Source organism: Panthera uncia, assembly GCF_023721935.1.
Source record: "Panthera uncia isolate 11264 chromosome A1 unlocalized genomic scaffold, Puncia_PCG_1.0 HiC_scaffold_17, whole genome shotgun sequence".
Lineage (NCBI taxonomy): Eukaryota > Metazoa > Chordata > Mammalia > Carnivora > Felidae > Panthera > Panthera uncia.
In genome coordinates this window covers 2814439-2827321 of record NW_026057577.1, presented here as the reverse complement: position 1 = coordinate 2827321, position 12883 = coordinate 2814439, and the positions used below count along the sequence as shown (strand labels likewise).

General features: G+C 34.8%; 1 protein-coding gene across 1 annotated transcript in view; it reads left to right on the top strand.

Annotated features, from left to right (window-relative positions):
- Nucleotides 1-12883, top strand: part of LOC125935088 (butyrophilin subfamily 1 member A1-like) — a 78588-nt gene that overhangs the window by 31959 nt on the left and 33746 nt on the right. The window contains exon 5 of the mRNA XM_049648795.1: nt 12182-12202. Within this exon, the coding sequence (XP_049504752.1) occupies nt 12182-12202 (21 nt within the window). The remainder of the gene's footprint in view (nt 1-12181; nt 12203-12883) is intronic.

The window sequence follows — 12883 nt, the reverse complement described above, 5'->3', positions numbered from 1 at the left end:
TAGTATATGGGTCTTCCCTTGTATGTTAAGGACTACTTTTGTCAGTGTATATTGCAAATTTAATTACAATATGACTTGGTGTTGGCCTGCTTTTGTTGCTTTGATAGGAGTTCTCTCTGCCTCCTGGATCAGGATGTCTGTTCCCTTCCCCAGATTAGGCTGTTGTTTAGATATTATTTCTTCAAATAAATTTTCTGCCCCCTTATTTTTCTTTTCCTCTCTGAGACCCCAATAATATAAATGTTATTACGTTTGATGTAGTCACTGAGTTCCCTAAGTTTATTCTCCTGTTCCATAATTCTTTGCTCTCTCCTTTGTTCAGCTCCATTATTTTCCATATTTTTTCTATGGAAAAATAGTCACTAATTTGTCACTCTGCTTCTTGCATCCTTCTCTTTATTTCATCAAGCCTGTTTCCAACCTTGTTTATACATTTTTAATTTCTTAATTATTCTTTTCTCACTCTCTTATATCTATGGTAAGATTCTCTCAGATGTCTTCTATTCTTTTCTCAAGCCTAGTGAGTATCCTTATGAATGTTGTTTTAAATTCTCCATCAGGTATGTTTATTTGTTTGGCTTAGATTTATGATCAGGGCCTTATCTTATTTTTTCATTTGAGGCACAGTCATCCACCCTTCCATTCTGTCTAATTACCTGCCCTCTACAGCATGTCAGAAAAGCTGGTTATGTCTCCTGCACCTGAAAATAATGACTTTATGAAGAACAGACTGTGTATAATCTAGGACCTGCCATTTCATGAAGTTTCTTGTATGAGTGCTATATGTATTCTGCTATAGTGCTTTAGATGATATAACTTTTAGACCAGTCATTTTAGGAGGCTCCCCTTGCCTTCTGTGGGCAGTGTTTGAGGTGAGACTCTGGTCTACTTCTCAAATGAGACCTGACACTACCTCAATAAGAACAGAGGATGTTCAGAACTCTCTGGTTGGGAAATGTGGTGTGGGTAGGGTTTATGCTGGTCACATGGGGGTGGAGCCTACTGCACTAGGACTGAGGCAAGTTTGAGTGAGAAGGGTAATCCCATCATAGTTCAGGGGTGTTGCACTTGGTGTAAACAAGTTAGGAAGACAACTTTGATGCTAACCTGCTTCCTACACTTGGCTCTGTATTTATCCTTAAGGGTGGGTGAAAGAATATAAAGCATTATATTTGACAGCCCCTTGGATCTATAGATATTCACAGAAACTCCTGTGTGATTTGGTGGCATTCTAGGGCTGGATCTTCTCTATTCTAGTTGGTCTTTTTAAACTATGGCTTTTTTTATGTGCTACAGAATGTCCAGGGCTGGCATGGGTCAGGAGTCTGGGGCTCACTGAGGCAAGCCACTTATGTTTCTTAAACTATGTCCCTGTATGCAGTATTAAAGTCGATGGTGTGGGACAAACAGTGGTGCTACCAGCCCCTCCCACACAGAGTTCTACCAGTTCCCGCACTATTTGGCAGGATTCTAGGGCTGGTTCCATTATATTCTAGTTACCTCTTTAAACTACTGGAATATTTTGTGCCCTAGGGCAGACAAATCTGCTCATAGTTCCTTAGTACTATCTTATTTCACTAAAATTTACAGCACTGGGGCAAGATTCCGTTTATTTCCATATCTCCATATATCTTGCCCTTTTCTATCTTTTTGTTATGTAGAAACTGTCCAGTAAGCCATCACCTCTTTTTTTCAGGAGGAATAACTCTGTAAATTCAGTGTGTAGATTTGGTGTATCCGTGGTAGACAAGAGTTCAGAGTCCTACTACATCACCATTTTCCAAACATATCCACAATAAGTTTTTTTTGCTATTTTCATTTTATATTATTTTTTTAATACAGATATTAGCCTGAGCTAACTCCAGGGAAAAAAACAATTAAATAGTCATATAATTTATTGTTGGTAATATATATTTAAAATTTGTTCAATTAATTACTTTTCTTAAAACAGATTACTTTGGGTCTCTGCACATATTTCTGAATGTTAAAACCAAATTAAACTTGTAACTGTGTACTATAGGTTGTAAGAGTGACTTACCAATGATCTGCTACACTCATACTAAAGGATACACATTTATTCATTTATTTTGGATGCATTTATTAAGAAATACTATGCATCAGGATGGTTGTACATTAAGAACATGACAGGCACATTACAGGTGTGATTTCAGTACTTTTGTGGGAAGAAAATGTGTTTTAATCATTTTGTCAAAAAAATTACTTAGTGTCTTGGTGCTCGGTGCATGTGTACTTTTGATCAAGGTATTGATATTTAAAGACAATATGAACCAACAGTCTTAGAATCACCATGTATTTGATGAATGTTAACCTTTCTCCCGCACTAATCTTACCCTCTAAAAAATTGGCATCAGCAGTTGTGAAAGCGAAAGTAGCATTTAAAAGCTGTTTTCCAAACAGTGAACAAAATGACAGAGTTGCCAACCCTAAGCTCTCATTCCCATATAGAAACATCAAAACAAAGTCTCAGAATTGATCATAACCAATTTGTCAGAATTCTGAACAAAAATAAAAAATTTACAACAAGTAAGCAGAAACTAAATTAATGAAGTGACCATTCAAATGGTAGGGGAGTTTTGTGTCAATTGTAGTTGCCTTTGATTTACCCTGTCTCTGTTGCATTAAGGGTCTTCATTAGGAAATTGCAGGAATCTGCATTAAAAGTCTGGACCCATTTCCCTGAGTTGACAGAGAGAAGGGCAGATAATTCATAAATTATTACATATATCTATCCCAATTATTACATATATCTATCCCAAGTAACATCTGTGTGGATGTTACTTGACAGACTGATGTAAGATGTTTATCTTGGTTTTGCCTATCTCAGAATTGAGAGTTAAAGAGCACTTAGCATTTCTCCAAAACACTACAAGCTGAACTAGCAATTCTTAGAGGACTGGACAAAACATGGTAGCCAAACCAAACAATAGACTGCCTAAGATGAACTCTGGGAAGTTTCTTAGGGAAGCCAGGGCATTCACAAACAGCCTCATGCGTGTCCAAAGTAAGCCTCATTCAGAAAAAGTCTTACAAAAATACAATTTTTTTTATCATGGGTTTTCTTCAGGCTCAGTAAAACTCTGACTGAGTGTTAATGGAGAGCCATGAACAAAACCAATCAGCAAACACTAGGGGAGACATTTGCCTTTCTTTTTTGTTTGTTTCTTTGCTTTTTTTTTTATTTAATACATTTTTAGTTCCTGAAATTCAAGTAAATATCTTTCTAAACAACTAGCTGAATACAAGTTAAAGAACATGGACTTCGTTGGCCATACATGATTATGTATGATCTTTGTAAAGATAACTTTGGAAAGTAACTAAACAACAACTTCAACAAAATATTCTTGAAGAAGAGCTATGACTTACCAAAAAAGGACTCTAAAGCAAGTTTTAAAATATAATCAAATAGCTAAAGAACACTATGGAAAGAAAGAAGGAAAGAAAGAAAGAAAGAAAGAAAGAGAAATAAAGAATGAAAGAAAAGAAAAGAAAAGAAAAGAAAAGAAGGAATGGTGGAAGGAAGGAAGGAAGGAAAGAAGGAAAGGACAGAGGGACGGAAAGGATAGGGGCACCTGGGTGGCTCAGTTGGTTGGGTGTCCGACTTCAGGTCAGGTCGTGATCTCAAGGCTCTGAGTTCAAGTCCCTCATCAGGCTCTGTGCTGACAGCTCAGAGCCTGGAGTATTTTTGGATTCTATGTCTCCCTCACTTTCTGCCTCTCCTCCACTTGTGCTCTGTCTCTCACTATCTCAAAATGTAAATAAACAAAAAAAAATATTAAAGAAAGGGAAAGAATTAGAGGAAGGAAATAGGGAAGGAAGGAAGGAGGGAAGAACAAAGGAAACCAGAAAAACTGAATGGACAAAATAAAATTTTAATAAAAATACAAAAATATAAAAAATCAAACAAAACTTGTGGAGCTATAAAATTCAATAAATAAAATTTAAAATTTACTAGAGGGGTTCAAATGCATTTTGAATACATGTTCTAAATAACTAGTGATGATTGCAAATGTTAAATCTGAAAAGCAAAAAAAATATATAGAAAAATTAACAGTCTAAGGGACTTGTGGAACACTGTAATGGTAAATTTTGTGTCTCAACTTGAATAAGTTAAATGATGTCAAAATAACTGATAAAGCATTTCTGGATTTGTCTGTAGGAGTGTTTATGAAAGTTATTTACATGTAAATTAATACAGTAAGTAAAGAAGATAATCTTCACCAATACAGGTAGTCATCATCTTATCCATTGATGCCCAGAATAGAACAAAAAGGGTGAATAGCAGAGAATTGACTCTGTTCTTGAAGTGGGACATCCATTTCCTACTGTTGGATATTGATGCACTTGAGTTTCAGGCCTTTGGACTCAGACCAGAATTTACATCATTGGCCTACTCAACTATTAGTCCTTCAGACTCAGATTGAGACTTACGTGATTGGATGTCATGCTTGTTAGGCCTCTAGATTTTGACTGGAACTACACAATGGGGTTTTCTGGGTTTCCAGCCTAAAAGTGGCCAATTTGGGATTTCTCAACCTCCAGAAATGTGTGAGCTAAGCCTACATTATTAAATTTCTTTTCCTTTCTCTCTTCCTCTTTCTTTCTCTCTTTTTCCCTACCAGTAGATTAGGTAGATAGATAGATAGATAGATAGAGATATGTATATGATCTATCACCTATCAGTTTATACCATATTGGTTCTGTTTCCAGGAGAAGATGGACTAATACAGAATTTTTTACTAAGAGTGGATCTAGAGAAACATCATTTTAAAGATGGGTTGATTCTGATTAGATTTGAAGATACTAGTGACTTAAGGCACCTCGGTGGCTCAGTCTTTTAAGCTTCTGCTCTTGATTTTGACTTAGGTCATGATCTCCCAGTTTATGGGCTTGAGTCCTGTGTCAAGCTATGTGCTGACACTAAAGACACTGTTTAGGATTCTCTCCCTCTCTCTGCGCCTTCCCCTGCTCGCTGGCTCTTTCTCCCTTTAAAAATATAAACTTAAAAAATATATTAATGACTCTATTTCCAGTAGTAAAGAGAGCACAGATAGTTCATGTTTTTGACTGTTTATAGAAATATACAAAATATCTGCTTTGGATATTCCTAATCAACCACTTATAAGAAACAAGTAGTTGCATGACTGCATATGATATTTTTCATTTTTTTTAAACTAAAAATGTAATGATGTTGCTTGGTTACTCCTATTGCCACTAGGCAAAGTGATGCAAGAAAAAGATGAGCTCAGGGACTACAATTTCAGCTCAAGTGTGACATAAATAATCTAAGAACTTCTATGTGTGCCTTGAAGAAGTCCCTTTCTTCTTGTAGTTGCATGGTTAAAATTGCTTAAAACCAAACACAGAACCTCAGCCTGTGACTAGGAGAATTGAAACATAAGTTAAACTCCCAGTACTGAATGTCATCTACTCTTTTTTAAAATTTTTAAAAAAATGTTTTTAATGTTTATTTACTTCTGAGAGAGACAGAAAGAGAGAGAGTGCAAGCAGGGGAGGGACAGAGAGAGAGGGAGACACAGAATCTGAAACAGGCTCCAGGCTCTGAGCTGCCATCACATAGCCTGATGCGGGGCTTCAAATCATGAACTGTGAGGTCATGACCAGAGGTGGAGTTGGATGCTTAACCAACTAAGCCACCCAAGCTCCCCTAAATGTCATCCACTCTTAAAGTGACAACTTTGGTGAAGGAGAATGGAATTTTATATGTTGAGATGGGTATGTGGGGAGACCCTGGTGAACCTGGGAACACGTGGCCCCTAAGTTCTGATTTTTTTTAACCAATGGAAGAAACTAACCTACCTCCATGAAGGTTTCCCTCCTCAGTTCTAGTAGATTTGACCTCCCAGCCCACAGAAGTGTCCTGCATAACCCCAGTAGCAACGGCATCCTTACCCACACTGGCCTCTGAGTCCACCTCCACCTGATGGGGGTTAACTCTGTATTACCTAAAATTAATAATGGTTTCCTCTGAGGAAATTGCCTTACAAGATAATGGTGATTCTCACAAGACTTATAGCACCTTTTTGCTTCTATACTTCTAATTAGACTTGAGTCCCAGCAGAATCCTAAATGTGGTATTAAAGTGTAACCCATGTGGAGGTGTGATACAATCTAAAGGAGTGTAAATTAGAAACTTAAGTTTTCTAATTAATACAAGTAATAATGCATGTAATGTGAGTGGGAATGGATAATAAGTGTATGGAATAATTGTAGAAGGGACATAAATTTGGATCAGGTAAACTTTATTGGTATGAAGTCTGCATTTAATTAATGTTGCAACTCAAGTGGTCAGAAAGCACTTTGTTTGGATGAAACACTGAACAACAAATGTAAGTGAACTGGGTATACCAGACATTACTTTCTTTAATGTGAAGGAAGGAATTCGAAGATTTAGGTAGATTAGAAAGTTAGAATGAATTTGTTTTTTAAGACCAGTCACCCATGCTAGGAGGGTCTAAATGACATACCTCACATCATAACTGTGAGGAATAAATTTATGAGACGAGCGTCATTAAGAACATCCTTGAAGTGTACTGTGATCACTCATCTTTCTGGGTCAGAATTCACAGTGGTAAATTCAGTCACTTACTTGAAAATTTTAAATGCAGTGGGAGGAATTAGACCCCAAGGTGGTAAGGGTTAAGTGGAGGCACTCAACCTCCAAAGTCACAGGGGGTGGGACTACTGTAATGGACAGCAGAGTCAAAGTAGCATTTTTAGGAGTCTGACTCATGCAGACATGCTGTTGACTAAACATGGTGGTCTTAGAAGTAAAATAGGAAGTCTGCTAAATTTTTGTTTGATTTGTACAAGCAGAAAAGTTCTAAGTCAGGTAAACAGAAGTCTAACTTAAATCATAAAAAAAACATAGTCACAGTCATTCAATCATTTTCTGATTTGAACCAATTTATAGATCAAAGTCCTTAAGTAATGGTAATTTGTGTTTCTTTGAGAATGAACTCCACCATATTACTGAAAATTGATACTCAAACTTTCTCACAGACTTTCCCCAAGGGTTCTAAGACTTTTACCAGAGTAAATGTACATTGCAGTAAGGGAAATAAACAGACAATTTGGGATGACTACACACTATATCTGAACCTACACTAAGTCTAGGAGACCAAAAATGTCACTGTGTCTCACCAGAGTAGAGACAAAACAGCTTCCACAATAATATAGACCTAGTTCAGGGTCCCACACGAAACAAGCAGACTATTGAATCTGTAAATGAGAGAAAATAACACACCAACTGGGGAAAATATTGCCTACCAAATCCAATGCTGCCCAATGAATGGTGTGCCTCATTCTTGGTTGTAGGAAGGTCCAGATGCAACAACTTATCATGTACCTTGGAAAGAATATCTCAACATGTCCCAAACCACTGCACCCTTAGAAGTTTCTAGACAAGCCCTGAATTTTAGTCTGAAATGTTTCCACCCCCTTTTTTACTGATAAGTATAGAATAGTTGTTACAATTTATCACTAAGTCCAATCAGCATGTCATCAATATTATGGAACAATGCGATATCTCAACGAAGGGAAAGGTAGTAAATAAACTTTAAATGCTCAAGTAGAACACCAAGTAGGTTGCAATATTCACAGGACCAGGAGAACTTTCTCCTGAAGAATGTGTCTGCTCTGAATCAGCATTCAATCAATGGTGCTGATTATCTTAATTCACAAATCTTGAAATCAAAGCAGAGCCAATGGAGTGGCATGATTCACAGTTACCTACAGTGAACCATAAACAAAATTTTAATTTTTGTTCCCATGACTTTATGTTCTGTTGGCCTAGCAGACTTTGTTCCAGAGGGAGGAATGTTCCATTGGGATATACAACAATAATTCCAACCGAACTGGAAGTTGAGAATGCCACCTGGCCACATAGGAATCCTTATGTGTCTGAGCCAACAGGCAGAAAAAAGTTACAGTGTTGGTTGGGGTGACTGATCTTCATTACAAGTGTAAATTGGATGGTGACTCAATAAACATGCCTTAATCTACTTTGAAAGTTTGAAGTCATATTTAGACTTTTTAAACGTTACTTGTAAAATTTAGAAATAAGTAAAAACTCAACAATACAAAACAATTTAGTAAAAATTATGATAGAAATTAGAAGATATAAATGAATGAAAGTGAAAAAGAACACAACATAACAAAGTTTATGGAATACAGTGAAGAAAGTGGCCATAGAGAAAACTATAGTTGTAAACAACACAGTTCTAAAAGAACATCCTTAGTAAATAAAATTAGACATGAGGAAGTAGAAGATTAAAAAAAAAGAGCAATTTAAATGAAAAGCTGAGAGAAGAAAAGGAAACAATATAGAATAGAAAAAAAATAAATTGGCACTTTATAGTGCCTTTTATAAGGTCAAAAAAATTTAGAAGCATTTGACTAGACTGGAAAGAAAAATAGAAGAAAAGAGAATACAAACAAAGCATAAATGAAAGGGGACAGTACTAGGATCTGTGAATAAATCCGAGTTACAATGAGAATATTATGAACAATTGCTTACCAAAAATTGCATAATCAAGACATATAGAACAAATCTCTAGAAACACAAAAATTATCAAAACTGACTCAAAATAATCTACCATATCACAACAGACCTATAAAAAGTAACAAAATTGAATAAGTAAACGTAAGTCTTTCAAAATAAGAATTTTCAGGGCAATATGACTTTAGTGGTGAATTATATAAAAATTTAAAGAATTAAAAACCATGCTTCACAGCACTTCCAAGGAATAGAAGAGTCCAGAACTCTCCATAAATCATTTTATGAGGCAAGCATTACCCTGATACCAAAGCCTGATTGATAGAAAGAAAGAAAGAAAGAAAGAAAAGAAAAAAAAGGATACAGACTAATATCCTTACGAGTATTTAACAAAATGCAACCAAACTGAATCTAAAAGCATCTTAAACAGCATATGAAAAGATTCATGCACTATAACCAAGTGGAATTTTCCCGGGAATACAAGTGTTTCAATATAAGAAAATCAAATAATGTAATTGGCCATACTAGTGAATTAAAGGTAGAAGCCTACATGATAATCTCAAGTGACACAGAAAAGACATTTTAAAAAAATCTATCACTCTTTCTTATTAAAAGCATTAATAAATATACAAATATAAGGAAATTACCTCAACATAAGAAAGGGAAGGTTTTCAAAATCCACAAGCTTGCACTATATGAAAAGGGAAAAACTGAAAGCTTTCTTCCTAAAGTCAGGAACAAGAGCAATTTGCCAGTTTTACCACATCTATTCAACACATTGTACTGAAAGTTCTATCCAGAGCAACTGGAAAAGAAAAATACGTAAAAGATATTCATATTGGAAAATAAAAATTGAAACAAAATCTATTCACAGATGACATCATCCTCTATGTTGAAATCAAACAACCCACAAGAAAGTTAATAGAAATAATGAATCAATTTATCAAATTCATAGGGTAGAAAATCAACATACAAAAATTAGTTATATATTTATAGACCTGAAAAAAAATCAGAAAAAAATATATTAAAAAGTCAGTTCTGTTTACAATAGTGTCTAGAAAAATTAAGCAAGGAGAAATGAATTAAACAAGGATGTAAAAAATTGCACACTAAAAACTACAGACCATTTATGAAAGAAATTAAAGACTTCAAATGGAAAGAAATCACAAATTCATAAAAATGCAAATTTAGTATGATTAAGATGCCAATATTACTTAAGTGATCAGCAGACTTAATGCAATCACTATCAAAATTCCAAGTTCATTTCTTACAGTGGGGAAGCTGGTATACAAATTTTTATGGATCACAAGAGGCCATGGATAGCAACAACAAAAAAATCTTGAAACTGAAGAACAAAGTTAGAAGGAGCATAATTTCTCATTTCAAAACTTACTACAAAGCTACAGTAATCAAAAAGGTGTGGTTATTGAATAAATATCTATCTGTCTAACTTCTATCTATCTATCTTTCATCTCTTTATCATGTATATCATATCTGTATCAATGAAATAGAATTGAGAGTCTATAAGTAAACCTACACCTTTATTGCAAATTGAATTTTCACAAAAGCTCTAAGTCCATTCTATGTGTAAATATTGTCCCTTTAACAAGTGTTTCTGGAATAACTGCATTTCCACATGCAAAAGAATGAAGTTGGATCTCTCTGCTTCATATATATAGAAAAACTAACTCAAAATATATCAGTGAAATAAAGATTAATAAAAAAAAGTATAGAATAAATAACACGGGCAAGTCATGACCTTGTACTCTTAAACAGGACACCAAAAGCACAAACACCAAAGGGGGAAACAAAACACATAAATTGAACTTCACTGACTTCTTTAATTAACTTTTTAGAGATTTTATTTTTAAGGAATCTCTACACCCAATGTGGGGCTCAAACATATAACTGCACGATCAAGCTGCCTGCTCCACAGACTAAGCCAGCAAGGTGCTCAGAACTTCATTGACATTTAAAACTACTTTGTATCAAAGGACATTACCAAGAGAGATAAAAGACAAATTACCGAATGGGAGAAAATATTTGCAAAATATATATCAAATAAGGGTTTTATCTCAAGAGCATATAAAGAACTTTACAAATTCAACAACAAAACAAACAACCCTAATTTGAAAATAGAAAAAAAAAATACATATTTTTCTAAAGAAGATATAAAATGGCAAAGAAGTACATGAAAAGAAGCTCAACACTATTAGTCATTAGGGAAATGAAAACCAAAACCACAATGAGATACCACTTCACACCTTTTAGGAGGGCTATATTATTTTTAAAAGTGAAAATAACAAGTGTTGGGGAGAATATGGAGAAATTACAACCCTTGGACATTGCTGGTTCGAATTTCAAATGCTGCAGCCATTGTGGAAAACTTTTGGCAGTTCCTCAAAAAAACTATAAATATAATTACCATATGATCAAGCAATTCCATTTCTAGTAACATACCTCCAAATAATTAAAAACAAGGAGTTGAAGAGTTTCTTTATGCCAATGTTCATCGTGGCATTATGTATAGCAGCCAAAATATAGAAACGACACAAATGTTCATCATTACATGAATGGGCAAATTAACTATATTACATAAAATAGTGAAATATTATTCATTATTCATAGCAAGGGATGATATTGTGATATATAGTCCAACATGAATGAGCCTTGAAAACATTATACCAAGTAAAATAAGCCTGACACAAAAAGGGAAATATTGCATGATTAACTGATATTAAATAGCTAGACTAATCAGATTTTATAGAAACAGACATAGAGTTAAAGGGAGTTGGAGGTTTGAGACAGTGGGAAGTTACTGATTAATATAGATATTCTGTGCAGGGTGATAAAAATATTTCAGAAATAGTGGTGATATTTGCACAACAGTGGAATGTACTACTGCCAAAGATTATACACTTAATAATAATTGAGAAGTCAGATGGTATCTTATAATTATATTTATCTATCATCTATCTATCTTCCTATCTATCTATCCTACATATATTCTTATATATTTATATAATTTACATATGGTGTGCGTGTGTGTATATATATATATATATATATATTTACAATATTTAAAATAATAAGGTATTTTTCTCTATAATGATTGCATTGCAGTTAGAAATAATTAACCCCAGGTTATTGATTTAAAGTCTTTTAGGGGCGCCTGGGTGGCTCGGTTAAGTATCCGACTCAGGCTCAGGTCATGATCTCGCGGTTTGTGAGTTCGAGCCCGCATCGGACTCTGTGCTGACAACTCGGAGCCTGGAGCCTGCTTAGGATTCTGTCTCCCTCTCTCTCTGCTCATGCTCTGTCTCTCTCTGTCTCTCAGAAATAAATAAATGGTAAAAAAAAATAAAGTCTTTTAAAGTTTTACCTTTATTTCCCCTTTTATTAATCCTTTATTCTACTATTTTAGGTTTAAAATATAGGTATATATGTACACACACACACGCACACACAAAACTTCATGATGCTTTCAAACAGTGGAAGGAAACTCTCTAAAAACCTGAATGTCAAATTGGATTAATAGAGTATCCTCTTGTGAGCCAAAAGAGAAGCTCAACCACACCATAGATGAGTTCTACTAATAAATTCATTTTTGTCTGTTTTTCTTTTTCTTTTTCTTTTTCCTTTTAGGTTCACTCAAGAAGAAGCATGGTGAGTTGGTTTACTTCTAACTCAGAGCAGTTCAAGCATTTGTTTACAGGACAGGGTCACAAATTCAAGTTGTGCCTGACCAACATGAATCCAAAGAAAAGATTGCAGGAATTGTGTATGCAAGGCAAGTTGCCATAGGACTAATCTTATCCATGTTAAAAAAGAGAGCCCAGGATAAGAACTTAAGTAAGGGCTATTTAACTGTTTAATATATATGAACATTGTTCTAACAACATCCCTAAGGAGGAGCTGTGATTTGTCAGTTTCAGAGAACTAGGGCAGAAACAATGTACTGTTATGTTCATTAAGTTATTTCTAAGGACCAGCTAAAGTAAATGTTCTCAAAACCAAGAATCGATCAGAATGCCATGGAGAGCACATAATACTGGGACACATCCCTTAATTTTTGGTTCAATATTTCTGTGTTAGGCTCAAGTATTGTCATTTCTAACAAGGTCCCATATGAGAAATGCCAATGCTGTGCAGCCAGGAGCCACACCATGAAGAATGTGGCTGTATCAAAATTTACTTGATAATTTACAAAATTATTAAGAACCATTAACATTAGAATTTAAATTTTATTTATAATTACCTGATGGACTAAAGCAATACAGAGTATTAATGCACAAGAAACAGATCAAATCCAGGAAAAAGACATGGAGCTTCCCAGGCTACATGGAA